The 14,067-nt window shown below is 38.3% G+C and overlaps 1 protein-coding gene across 1 annotated transcript in view; it reads left to right on the forward strand.

Moving 5' to 3' along the window:
- Positions 1–5,805: 5,805 nt before the first annotated feature.
- ROR1 (receptor tyrosine kinase-like orphan receptor 1) overlaps positions 5,806–14,067 on the forward strand; it is a 149,427-nt gene continuing 141,165 nt past the window's right edge. Inside the window, exons 1-2 of the mRNA XM_012722128.1 lie at positions 5,806–5,962; positions 7,475–7,546. Coding sequence (XP_012577582.1) covers positions 5,806–5,962; positions 7,475–7,546 — 229 coding nt within the window. The remainder of the gene's footprint in view (positions 5,963–7,474; positions 7,547–14,067) is intronic.

Genomic DNA, 14,067 nt, shown 5'->3' on the forward strand with positions numbered 1-14,067 from the left:
ACTAACTCTACCATGTACACAATGTCTATCATACTATATTTTAACTATTTAGTTTTCTGTGCCCCTATAACATATTGAACTACATAAAGTAAGGAATGGTCTTGATTATGTTCACCATCCAGCACATATCTAGCTCTGAGTAAGCATGGAATAGAGTATATATCCAGTAAATATTTGTTGGGTAGATGAACAGATAAAGGAGTCAATGAACAAAGAAATGAATACAATAACATTAAACTACAGGTACAACTAAGGCATTTTAAAATGCCATCTAGTTTTCCAAACTATTGGCTAATCTACTTCAATTTTAGGGAACATGCAATACAACTTAATTTCATCCCCACATCACCATTTAACCAAGACTTCATTTATGTTGCAAGAGCCAGAAATAAGCTTTCTCAGTTTGTCATGGAATTGGGACTAGGAAAGCATCTTTCTTGGGTCTCTTTTCTTTAGAATGGCAGGTGACTTTGAGTTGACTAGAGATAATTAGCAGGTAAGATTATTATTACAAAATGAATTTTGGAATTTGAAATGAGTGTCCTTGGACCATACAAAAAGGAAAATTAAATGGCAAACTCCAATAGGCAAAGACAGTTGAAAACAGGATGAATAAGTAGGAAAAATTGCCAGGAAGTACTTTTGAGAGGAAGAGTATATAATCAAGAAGGGTCAAGTAGAAAGTAGGAGAAAAGACTGAAGTTTGTTGTTAATGTCATTGGAAATCCAAGGTGTTTGTAGCACCCAACTGAAATGAATTGAAATCTTGGTAGGAAGATAAGACCAGTTTCTGAGCTAACCATTTTCTAGCATGTTTGTTCCTGCTTTTATTTTGTCTTTGCCAGCTTGCTCTGGAGGCAGAACTGAACTAATCATTTTGATATACTAGAATCTCCTGAGTCAAGTGGTATAAGGTGATGGAGGGGGTGCTAACTTTAAGTTCACCCAACAAACTTAGGGAAGGTCAAAGTTTGAAGTAACTTGTACAAACCTGAAGAAAGTTCTAACTGTGATGTTTTCCTTTTTGTCTTTAAGGAAAAAAATATACCAGAACCCCCTGGATTCGGAAACTACAATTGTTTACCTTTCAGAAAAAGTTGCTGTTGTGTATTCGAGTATGACTGTCACTAACTTGTCTGCACATCTAATATGCTATAGTATTTGGAATATTCAGACTTTCTCTCAGAGTGGAACAGTCTGATATTTTGGGGGTCTCCCTTCCAAAATAGAGGAGGACTGCACTTTCTCAGCTGCCTCAAGCCCTTTAAAAACTCTAGTTTACTTTTTGTCACATATTTTTTGAGTTGAGGATTTCTTGAATTTTCAACATATTTTCTAATTTATTTGCTTATTATTGCTTCTTACATATAATGCCATCCTTTTATAGATTTAACTTCCTATTACTAAAATAATTTAATGCAAAAAAGTGTGAGTAGTTTCCTAACAGCTTCATGTCTAATAGCCAGAAAATAGAAACAACCACATGGTTTAACAAACAGTGGTACATCCATACCATGGAATTCTATTCATGAGAAAAAAAAGAAAAACTGTTGATACACATAATAAATTGAGTGGATCTCAAAGCATTGTATGAATCCACATTTATATCACATCCTTGGAACAACAAAACTATCTAGATAGAGAACAGATTAGTGGCTACCAGGAGTTAAGACTAGTTGGAGGAAGGAGATTGGTGTGACTGAAAGGGGTTATCATGTCTTGGTAGCGAGGACATAGTTTTTTATCATGATTGTAGTGGTGATAACATGAATCTACACATGTGATGAAATGACACATACTAAATACACACAATGCAGCAATGTCAGGTTCATGCTTATGTTATTGTATTATGGTTATACACACTGTTACCACTGAGAAACTGGTATAGAGGGTACACTTTTGTGGAAATGCTTCCTTCACTCTACTCAAGTGCTAGATAGACTACAAGTATCCTAGCAGTCAGTCCCTCTTCCCACAAATGAGGGAGCTCTCCCAGTCTCTGGTAAGTACTTTAGACAAGAACCTTAGATTTCCTTCAGGCTCAGGGATAACTGGGTGTTCAAACGAGCTTTCAAACAGCAGCCCTTCTTTGCCCAAAGTGCAGACATACACAGACATCTGCTTTCTGTCAACTCCTGCTTAATGTTTTTTTTTTTTTTCCTTTTTTGGCTTTAGCATTTTCTTTGTGATATTTAATCAACTCTTAGTGGGGTTTTTTTTTTGGCCTGTTTGGAGTGAGCATGGCAACTCAGGATAGAGAGGCCATTTCTGTCCACTCCTATTCCTACACTATATTAGACAGTTTAAATTTTCATTTGTTTTCCTATGCTCCTCTCCCATTAGAATGTCAGCTTTTGGAAAAATTCCCATTAGAATGTCAGTTTTGGTGAACTGTGTTCCCCACAGTTAGTTGGGGAACAGGTCAAGTTTTTTCATCCCCAATTTTTATACATAGAAATTGACAATATGCATGTGTATTGAATAAATGAGTGAATGAGTGAATCTTTATAGTTCTGTGAAAGAGACCCCCAAGTATGATAGCTTTGAAGGCAGTTTTCAAGAATGTATAAATTACTTTTATTTATTTTAAGAAGATGTGTGTGGCATGAGTTCTTTAAATAGGAGCATCATGTGTGACCTGTAATATTGATTTAGCAGATTTAAAAACTGAAATAGCATTTCCAAAGGGAAAATAAAGTCATTTAAGTGTGATTCAAGAAGTATTTCCTCTCTTCCCTTTATGTCCCCTATGATCCTTTCTCTGGGTTTTAGTGTTAGTGGACACAAACATTGGTGGGGGAGGTAACTATAATCTCCAGAGCTTGGAGCTCCACAGAAGGCCCCTGGAGCTGAAGGGGACTTAAGCTGGAGAGCAGCATCTTTCACCTCCCTCCTGACCACCACTTTCTCCCATATATCACAATTGGAGACACTTTGGCTCTTTCTCCAGACTGTCTGGATTTGATCATAATCCCCAGCCCTACCTCAACAAGCTGAGTAGGCTGCCTCACTATCTCAAACTTGGGTCTTCAATCTTAAAATGGAGAAGATAAAGATACGTACCTTGTAAAACAGTTGAGAAGTTCCGTGAGCTCAAGCAGAGCCTCTCAGACATTGAGAAAACCTAGACAGTCGTTTTTCTTCCTATTAGTGCCTTCTACATATAAATCTGAGGACTGCCACAAATTTGGTATATTTCAAATTTTTCTTGAACAGATGTTTTGCTATATGTACTTGTGCTATTTACAGAGTCATTATAGGTTACCTAAAAAATGTGACTTTACATTGCAGTACAGGTATATGCTCCCTTTCTCTGTGGCTTTGTTGATAACTTCTTATAAAGATTGCATCAGAAATCCAAATTTGAGGTCATGGAGGAGTGTGAGGTTCTCATAGACCTTAAGCACAGTAATTCCCCACTTTTGATTACCTCTCCTCACACCCCTACCAAATCATCACAGGCAGAGAGACCTTTTTTATTTTATATATTTTTTTTTTTGCCAGAGAAGAGAGTTTGTACCTTTTGTGTGACTGACTCTGCTATTTGAGAAGCCCCTGTGCTCTCCCTGATCTCAGCAACACATGTTAGGGTCACAGACTTAAGGAAATGGAGCTCAGTGAGGGGTCAACATGCATTTACTTCTAAGCCATCACTGAGACCTGGCTCTATCTTAACACTTTTTTGATTTTGGCCCAATCACTTGACTGCTGTGTGCTTCACTTTCACCATCTGTAAAAGGAAGAGACAGAACCATGTAAGAAGCATAAACAAGAGCCTTATGTTTGCCCTCTATACCCCCAAATTCTTTCGCATCTCCTCTACCTTCACAAAAATCCTATGGATACAAATAACATAGTTCATATGTAAGTTCTGGGCCTCTGAGGCCCAGCCAGATAGAACATTCTAGGATTCATTGATAATGATTGGAAAGACCTTGGGTAGCCTGTTGGTCCCTCATGTGCCTGTTGCAAGCACTAGACTGACTGCTAGTGAGCATTCTGGTCTCTGTGTAGCTTCACATGTTACAGGACCAGGATACAGGATGTGGCATGTCTGGGTGCTTCTTGGAAGAACTACTGCATCCTGTGAATGTTGGGTCTCTACCTGCCAACTGCTGAGAGGAACCAGTAATTCTTTCAGAGCACACAGGCTTTTTATCAATGAGGAGGATTCAAAGTGTCCCCCCACCCCCACCACTCCAAATAACACTCCCACTGTTCAGGCATTTACCAAAACCTTATGGTTTGCAGAGTCAATGCCAAGAAGTCAATCATCACAGAAACTACAAAGATAATAGCTCCTATTGATCAAATTGAGAGAAGAATGGTTTCCTCTCCTGCAGAAGTCAGGAAAGATAAGGGTTGGAGTTTTCTAAAACATGCTTAATTTGCCAAATTGAATAAAACCATATACAAACACTTATGTTCTTAGAGAACTGGTGACCAATCCAGGAAAACCCCACAAAATGAAAAGACTGGCTTGGATTAGTAAGGCATGTGAAATAGAGAGTCTTTCTAAAGCATGGTAAATGTGTTATTTCAAATCTAGACAATGACACAGAAGTGAGTGGGCATATGTCCACATAGAGTTTGGCTGCTATCTGCCTTATCAGAAAGAGGGAGACATAAGGAGAGAGCTCAAGTGTGCACTCTAGCTGGGTACCATGTAAGACTCCAAGGGTCCATTGTCTAATTTAATGCCTACCTCAGTCCTGTGAGATAAGAAGGTAGAGGGCAATAGATGTTAAGTCACATACTGTAATCGCAAAATGGCAGCAATTAGTATTTTAATCCAGATGGATATTTTCATTAAATAGTCTACTATTTCCTAGTTGGAAATACTGATTTTCTATGTCTATAATTATTTTAGAGAGGCTACTAGCCTAGTATTAAATATCTCATCCTTTGGTGACAGCAAGGAGAATGGGAGAGGAGCTGAATTCATGGTGCAATTCCCATAAGATTAAAACTGGGGATTGTCTCTCCTGCTTACACTGGGATCAATATAATTCATCGAGTTGAGAATTTTTCTTTTTTAAATTTCAGCTTTCCTTTCAGGAAAAATAAAACATGTTAAGCACCATTTTTATGAAAGGGAGTTACTAATATTAAAGTTCCATACAAAATAATCAGCCTTTCTTTTAAAAAACTTGTAATCTTGGAAGATGGCATTTCCAAGGATGTCATTCATATTTTAAAATATTCTTATCTGTTTTTACTATGGTCTTGTCTGAGAATCTGAACATGTGATTATCTAAAGGAATAGATTTTGAAACTGAGGATAAAATTCCTCACAATCATCATAATCAATTAACGAGCTTGTGAATTGAAATTATCTTTGCTGTAGCCCGAGAATCTAGTGGTAATTTGTGTCCAGGGACAGTGGAGAACAGTTTCCTTATTTGCAGCGCCAAAAATCCATTCATTTGTCATCCACCCAAATTATTTTCAACCAGCAATTCAAACTCAGGTTAGAAAAACCCAGTGACATATAGCTAACATTCTATAAAATTAATACTGTAAGATGAAACCTATATTCCTGGCAATTTAACTGTGAGCAGCAGTAAGATGAAGCTATGAAAATATTGAACATAAATACTGTCAAGATCTGTCTTCATCCCACTACTTCGCCAGCGTTTGTTTCCTTGCCTGAAATGCTGCCTTGGCTGCCATGTGACTATTCCCAAGCTCCCCGAAGTCTGGGTATTGCAGTGCTTCCTGAACCTTTTTGTAAGGCAGACCAGTAGTCCGTATGACTGCAAACAAGAGGCCATTATTGAAAGAGCCAAAGTAGGTGGCGGCAAGATGGGGGTCAGAATAGTGTTGCGATTGGAGTCACACACAGAGGGCCCAGAATGTAGACAATTAGCTCGTCCTGGGAAAATCACCTGTGAGAAATACCCATTCCTAGGACAGGTGGTTGACAGCAGAAGCTCTGCCTTCGACTGGGGGTTTGGATTAAGTATTTTTCCTACTTGAATTTTTCTGTTTGGTTTCATAGTTTGGAATTGTGAGTGTTTTAATGCCATTACTGCTCATCTGACTTCAGGTCCCTTTAAAAGAATCTGTGCTGTTTTTGGCTCAAATCATAGGAGGCAACTGGAGCTGCTTGGGGTGGAAAGGGTATGTGTGGTTTGTTTACTTTCTTTCCCACCTGCTTTTAGGACAGGGAGAGAGGTAAGTCAAGCAGGTCCACACAAACCAAACAACCCTTGTCTCTGTTGTGTGTGGCAGGTTGATGGGAGGCCCGGTAGACAAACTGGAAGGGGGCCTTTGTAAGGTCTCTGTGGGTAAACATCCTGGTCTTGCTTGGCAGAGCTCCCTAATGGCTGTGGTGGCTCTACAGCCTTGTGGCAGCCAGTCCCCATCAGTGAATAAGGAAATGTAAAAACTGTATTTACCTAGGTGAAGAGGTGGAGACATATAGAGGAAAGGTGAAAACCAAGTCAAATTTCTCAGACTTGACCTGCTAGGCAGACTGGACTGCTAGGAGGTATGTGGGTGGAAAAGTCAGATACAATTCTATTTGAATCCCAAGTCTTTCACTTATTAAAGTTCACCTTACATTCAGACTCACATCCTTTTTTTGTGATTATTGTGTTGAAAAGACTGTTAAGTAGATCCCAAGTTGAATAGGCTAAATGGGATATACTTGTTTAAATTAATCATGTCTGTACGAAGTGAAAGTAGGACAACTGACAGCATGATGTCATATTGTAATGACTACTGGCTCTCTGAGATCCTGTCCTGTCCTCAAAGTCTGAAAGGGTGTGTGTGTCTCTGTCCACATAGCCTGACCTACTGGAAAACTAGTATAATCCTCTTTATATTAAAATGAGCTAATAAGATGGCATCATGGATGGCTTACATATTCAAAACTCACCACGGAAGCAATAATTGTATAATATAGTGTATTGTTGAAGAGATTACTTTAGATTGCTGGTTTGCATATTTGCTTTTATTTATGGTAAACTTGAAAACTACCTTTTAATGTATGATGCTACAAATGACTACTCAAATACTTAGCTTTTATTTGTCTTGATTTAAACTTTCAGCATGGATACATGCTATCCATTCACAATCAACAAATGAAATAAGCTAGAGCAAAATTGTTCTTAGTCTATCTGGGAGGACTGGGGAAAATATTAGCTAAAGAATGGTCTTCTAACAAGAAAAGGAAGACTTTATGTTTGATCATGTCTGGTCATTTTCTTTAATGAATGTCAATATTTTAATTTTCAAGCCTGTTTTTTCAAGAATAAACTTCTAATTTGGCCTGCAACTTGTTTGTCTGGCTAGCTCCTGTAGCTTGACCATGGAGATCAGCCCTCCCTATTCAAGATGCTATAGTGTTGCAGTGTTCTCTCTCAGAAGGCAGCACCCTTGGAAATCTCTTGTAATGCTTCTAACAGCCCATAAGTTGCTGTATTTAATATTGACTTTGTCTTTCCCCCTCCCTTCTTTTTCTTTTCAGAGACAGAGTTGTCAGTCATTGCTGACTTAGTGCCTACCTCATCATGGAACATTTCAAGTGAATTCGACAAAGGTACACAGTGGGGACGCACAAGGGGGGCAGAGGAAGGGACGTGTGAAGCTCCATGTTTAATCTTGGCAGGGCCTTCTTTGAAATCAACTGCCTTTTTTTTTTTAGATCACCAAGAGGAGTTGGAGGCCAAAATAAACTCCTTGCTTACTTTGTGATCATTTAACATTTAATTACCTGAAGTTCTATTATTTCTGGGAAGGTATTTTTCTTCTTTCCTTTCCCTTCTTCTAAAATGTTCCACATGGTAAAAATGCTTCAAGATGTGAAATAGGGTCGTTTCTGACCTTCCTGACACTGCATTTAGTGGATCTTATTTAGAGGATTTGATTCTGCCTGAGCCAGGATTGATCAGAGCTGCTTGCTGAGTGACCTTTTACAGTGAGTATTTGATGTTCTTGCAGGGTTCAGGGCAGAGTATTTGGAATGTTTGTAATTGCCTGTGCATAGAGATGACAGCTTCCTGTGTGCACCTGGAGGACAGGTTCCTGCCTCCAAGGTTGTTGTAGTACCCATTAAACACCACCATATGCTAAGGACTGACTGTCTTGTGCCCTGGAGGGGTAAATCAGGGTGCCTTCAAAGTCTCTGTAATGGGCTCATCCTCCCTTTCCAGCCTTATTTCTCTTTAGTCTCTTTTTTGTTCCCTTATGCATTTCCAGCCAAGTGTGTGCTCTGATTCCTGCCTCTCTGTTGTCACCTAAGCTATTCTCTCCACCTTCCTTCTTTGCCAATACACAATCTCTTCCTTCTGTAGGGCTACAGTCTCTTTTAAGGCTTTCATAAAGTCTACAATAATAAAGTCTTATCTAATCCCTCAGCAGGAAGTAAACTTTCCTTCCTTGGAACTCCCATCATCTCTTTTATGGTGCTTCTCCAAAGCATTTTTTCTATGTTATATCATAGTGATTTATATGCACATCTATCTTACCTTTAAGCCTGAAATTCCCTTGGATGTAGGATTTTTATCCCCTTGTCTTCTGTATCCATTGCAAAATCTAAAAAGACTCTTGTTCATAGAAAATCCTCAATAAATACATGTAGAATGAGGAGTCACACCATATCTAGGGCCATGGAAATGGATAAGCCACATCAATATATATATATTCAATATGCTTACTGCATTTCTAATGAAATTTAATAATAGTCCTAGATTATAGATTTATAATGATGATAAGAACTTAAAAGTCTTGACAATAGTTTCCTTTTATTATCTACTCTCTTTTGTGCTCATATATTCACTGGGAATTATATTCCTCTTTATGAAGAGAGAATATTACTTAATAAAACAGTAATAGGGAAAGTTATTTTGTTAGTTGTATTTTATGAGGCATTTTAAGGTGGTGGGATGATGTGAGATATCTTTTCACCTAAAGTAAAAGGACACTTAAGATAATTTTGTTTGGTCAAATTTTGCCAGGATAGTCCTTTCTAATTCAGTATTAAAACAGAGGCTATGTTTTATTCTTCTCTGTCTCTAGTACTAAATACAATGCCTAGTAGACAATAGAGTACTCATGAATATTTTTGAATGTTGAAGAATAAATAAAGTCTAATAAATGTTAACTTAGTGCCTACTCTGTGCCATGCATTATGCTAGGTACTTTGAGTATGTCAATGTAATCAACAACCCCTGAGAGTACCAATAGAAAAATTACATCATTACACACTGTGTGGAATTGTCAGGTTCCAGTTATGGTTATAAAGGACACTGATATGTGCTATCAGGGTGGTAGACCCATCACTCAAGCGCCTACCTTGCTAAACTTTTTCCAGACTAGCACCATAATTAATAGCAGTTGCTTTTCAAGAAGAAGTAGTGTCAGCAGTAGTGACTCTTGTGGCCAAAGGCCTAGACTCAGACAGGTTCCAAATTCCTTTGTTCATCGTGACCTTTCCTAGAACCTGGGTGACTTTCCATGGATTCTTGGTGTCATCTTTCTCTATAATTTTATAGTCTTTAATTTCCTTTTAGCATGAGAAAGAAAGCTTGTTAATTCATTTTTTTATTCATCGATCAATTCTTTATTGCTTCCTACTCTGACCTAGTCCTTGCCTGAAGATTTAGAATAAAAGACGAAGCAGACAAAGTTTTCTTCCCTCTATGAACACAGAGCCTAGTGGGAAAGACTCATACCTTGATGTGCAATCAAAACCTTCTGTTCAGTTGATTGGTTGAGTTGTCAAGTGACGTTCCCCTTGCTGATGGAATCTCACACACACAAATCTATTGCCAGGTTGGTAGGCAAAGAGGAGAAATTCCCATGTGCCAGAAATGAAGAACAAACTCAGTGTTTAGAGAGTAGGAAATAAACAAAATGTCTTGAAATACGGGAGGTGCAAATGATTCTTAGGGACTATCATTTCAATATCCCTTACAGATGATTATTAAGGCCATAGGCAGCTAACTCCAGCATTGGTGATCAATGAGAATGACTGATCAGAAATGAGGACCATTCTGATGAGGCATATGGAATAGATTTCTATCAACCACCCTGGGTCATTAGGTTAAAAATGCAAACTAAGACTAGCACATTAAAACTGCCTGAATATCCTATTGCATTGAAGGTTCTCACCAAAAACAAAATTAAAAGCAAAACAACAGCAAATTCCTCATGGTGCTTACTTTTTAAATTATATTTCATGCAAAAGGAAAATAATGAAAACACCATTAATGAGTCATTAGACAAAACAAAGAGAAATTAATATCTTGCAAAGTGAAGACAGTAGACTAGTTTAAGAAAGTAAATTCTAATAGAACTAAATAGAAATTCTAGAATTGAAAAATAGAATTACAGAAATAAAAAATTCATCAAATGGGCTAAACAACACTCAAACTAAGAAAAAAATGGTAAATGGTAAGATAAAATAACATGATGGTTAAGAAAACGTGTGTGACTTTGGGCAAGTAACTCATCTCTCTGTGCTTTGAACAAATCATTTGTAAACAACCTGCCTGATATAGTTGTTATAACAATTGTTCTGGTTGGCAAAACTGATAATTGGAGGAGTCAGGACAGCTATTTTGGGTTTATGTAGTATATCTCTGGTTTTGATAATAAAAAAAGAAATAATAGGTACTTTGGAAGACAGATAAGAAAGAATAATTTAATGTCATGGCAAAGATATCTAATCCTATTCAGCCAGTTCTCAGTAGCTGCCTACTCTGACCTTCTGTGCTTGAGTCATGACCCACATAGCACCATACTGAGCTTAGTAAACAAAGTTCTCCAGGGTCTTACCCCTGCTGACTTTTCTGACCTCCCTACCCGGACACTTTATCTGCACTTTTTCATGACCTGCTTTTAATTCTCTAAACATATTGTTCTGTTTCCAATTTCCAATTGATTCATGCAATTTCTTATTCTTCACTTAATTTCTTTATTTGGGTATCACCTTGTACATTTCCTCATCCTCTTCTCCCCACTGTGCATGCTTTTAATGGGACATGCTGAATAACACATCCATATTCCTGCTTTAGTGAACCTTGCTTTCTAGATGAGGAGACACTTAATTATTGAATGCTTTCAGCAACCCATTGCCTATGCCATCAACAGTATCTCCACATATCTCATAGGTGGGGTGCTATGTCTTGATCAGAAAGAATCCTTACCACTCTGTATTTGAGTTTGTTATTTTGCTCCTGTCTCTTTAAAGTCAGGTTCTCTTATCTGTTGATTCACTTTTTATTTTGGCCCTAAATAATGCTTGGTGTAACGTAGGAAACAGGATCAAAATCTTTGGTTCAAATCCCAGCTGTGCCAATTCATAGTTACTGGTGTGAATGCCTACCAGATATTAAACACTAACTAAACATGTTGCATGCATCATTTGAATTCAGTCCACCCTGTTGCAGTAGAATAGGCAAATGAGGCTCATAAGGGTTAAAGGACTTGACTAAAAGGCACCATTGGTGAGTCATGGTGCCAGCATCCATGTCTCATACAACAGCTGATGGGCTGTCCCCTCTTCATTCATATCCTCTCTTCCTGTAGGACAGGTTTGCTCTATTAGAGAAGCAGTATAGAAAATCCATGACCTGGTTTAGTTCCTTTCTCTTCACTTATCCCACCTGGTTCCCCAGTCTCTCACAGGTTCTGTTAAATGACGACTTTTCTCAATTCTTAACTAAATCCAGTTAATGGCATTTAAAAGTTACCTGTTTATCCTTTGCAACAGGAAATGAAATTTAAGAGACAAGACCCCCTGGGAAGAGCAATTGAAAACTACTACTGATGGGGTTTGGGGGGTAATATCTGAAACAAGTACTTCAGAAGCAAAGCATCTCCTAAAATAAATCCATCTACAGGGGTCTAACCTCAGCTTCCCTGTGGGGGTTTTGGGGTGGTGTGTGATGAGGGCCATTTCCTCCCTTCTTCTTCAACCACATGAGGTCTCAGAGGTTCTCTATAGAAAGCCAAATGTTTCTTTTGGAGAAAAGGCTGGAAATTGCACCCGTAGGTAGCAGAAAGGGAGGGAGCCCACTACTAAAAAAATACTGAGACCTGCTTCCAACTGCAAATAGCTCTCTGTGCTGACAGACTGGATTTGGTGGTATTTTTGTCCTGGTTTGCTTTTTTATGAGGAGAACTGGCTTTCTCTACCAGCTTAGAGCTTTACACACATAGGGACACAGGTAGCAGAGTTCTTATAAGCACAAGCGATGGTGTTACTGTGAGCCTTCTTTCACTTACCCTAAGGGCTATATCCCTAACAAACACATCTGCAGGTCTCATGAAGGTGTGCCCTAGGATAACTGTTCCATGGTGATAATAGATGCATGCTGGCCTCAGCCTCTTAGTCCAACTCTTCTCTAAGAACTTCACAATCAAGGTCTGTCACCAGGTTCTCTGGTTCAGGAGTACTTGTTTCCTTGTGCCCCCATTCTCTGTTACTTGATTTCTGTGAGGCACATGCAGTCTATTTAAATGGTATTGACTAGTCTATAACTTGGAACTTTGATCACTGCTATTTTGAATGGGGTAGCTGAGTCCTTTCCTGGTGTAGCAAATTGTAGGTTTTAGAGCAGTGGCAGAGGTGAAGGGACAAGATAGGGATGCAACTATGACACTTGGCAAGCTAAGAACAGTCTTCCTTGGACTGAGGTTTCTGAGATTTTATCCACCCTTGTATTCCATCTGCAAAACTGTTTGCCTGTGGGAGGAGTTCTTGGGGGTAGCCACGTGCAATTAAAGACAGTCCATGTTTAGGAAATTTGTCCTTAAGCAGCACATTTCTATTTTTTTTTTAAGTATTGTGGCTATATTTATTTCCTTTTATAGTTGTTAATTTTTGTACAATATTTTATGTCTCCCCTCAGGTGTAATCCCCATGAATCTTCCACCACCAACAATTTTCTAATATTCACAATATCTTTAGCATTTTTTAAAGGTTTATTTATTTATGCATACAGAAATGGTGTCTAGGCCAGAGGTCCAGGGGTGGCGAAAGGATTCACTAGAGACAGAGTAGGGGAGCAGAACAGGCAGATTGAGGAAGTACAATGCTGAAGGGCAAGACAGGAGAGGTCTGCTACGCCATGTGCATCACCTCCCAGGCCTGGTAGCCAATCTTGAGGAAGTGTCTGCAGCTAACTCCACAGTGCTGAGCTCCAACCCATTGCGCCACCAGGAAGAGCCCAGTATTTTCAGCTTTTAAAGACTGATATCATTCTGCCATTCTCAACAACAACAAAAAAAACTGGGAAACTTTAGATTTGCAAACAGAAATAGGAGAAGTGACATTAATTCAGAGCATTGTTTTAAGAGTTAAGTATAGAGTCCTATCCCTTTCTTTCATAGATAGGCGCTCATTTCTGCTATTTCTCCTTCTCCCCCTTCCTCTCTTCTGATTCTCAAAGGGATAGGGCAGGCGCTAAAGAGAGTACTTAACCAGTACTTAGATTCTGCTCCCAACTCAGTGACCTGTCAGCTAAACTCTTGGACCTCAAATGTTTTCATCTGCAAAGAGGTGAGGGGTGCCAATGCTCCTTATTATGGGGCTCCAATGCTGTGTGTTACCACATGGTAGCCACTAGCCTGAGAATACGACGTAGTGTAAATGTAAAACACACGCTGATCTCAAAGACTGGACATGAAAAAAAGAACTGAAACTAGTTCTGTATAGTTTAATTATACATATAAGTAAAATTGTTACATATTTGTAAAAGTTAAAGTATAACTATGTTGTATAACTCGTTATATTTTATAACTAAAATATGCAATAAAAAGTTAATATACTGCTTTATAGTATTATTATATTATAAAGTAATAGTCATAAAATAAAAAGTTAAAATATAAACATAATTATAAAAGTTAAAATAATAATCATTAATAAGTTCAATTAAGTGAAGTAGAATATTTAACTTTGCTTCATCCTTTTTAATGGAGCTACTGGACAATTTTAAAGAATACATGTCACCCCCATTTGTGGCTTGCATTTTTTTTTCTATTCAAAAGTGCTGTTATGATGAACAACAGCTAAAGCCATCATTATATTCCCTAATTGCCTCCATCTTGCTAGGA

Source organism: Condylura cristata, unplaced genomic scaffold, assembly GCF_000260355.1.
Source record: "Condylura cristata isolate star-nosed mole 26May11 unplaced genomic scaffold, ConCri1.0 scaffold00008, whole genome shotgun sequence".
Lineage (NCBI taxonomy): Eukaryota > Metazoa > Chordata > Mammalia > Eulipotyphla > Talpidae > Condylura > Condylura cristata.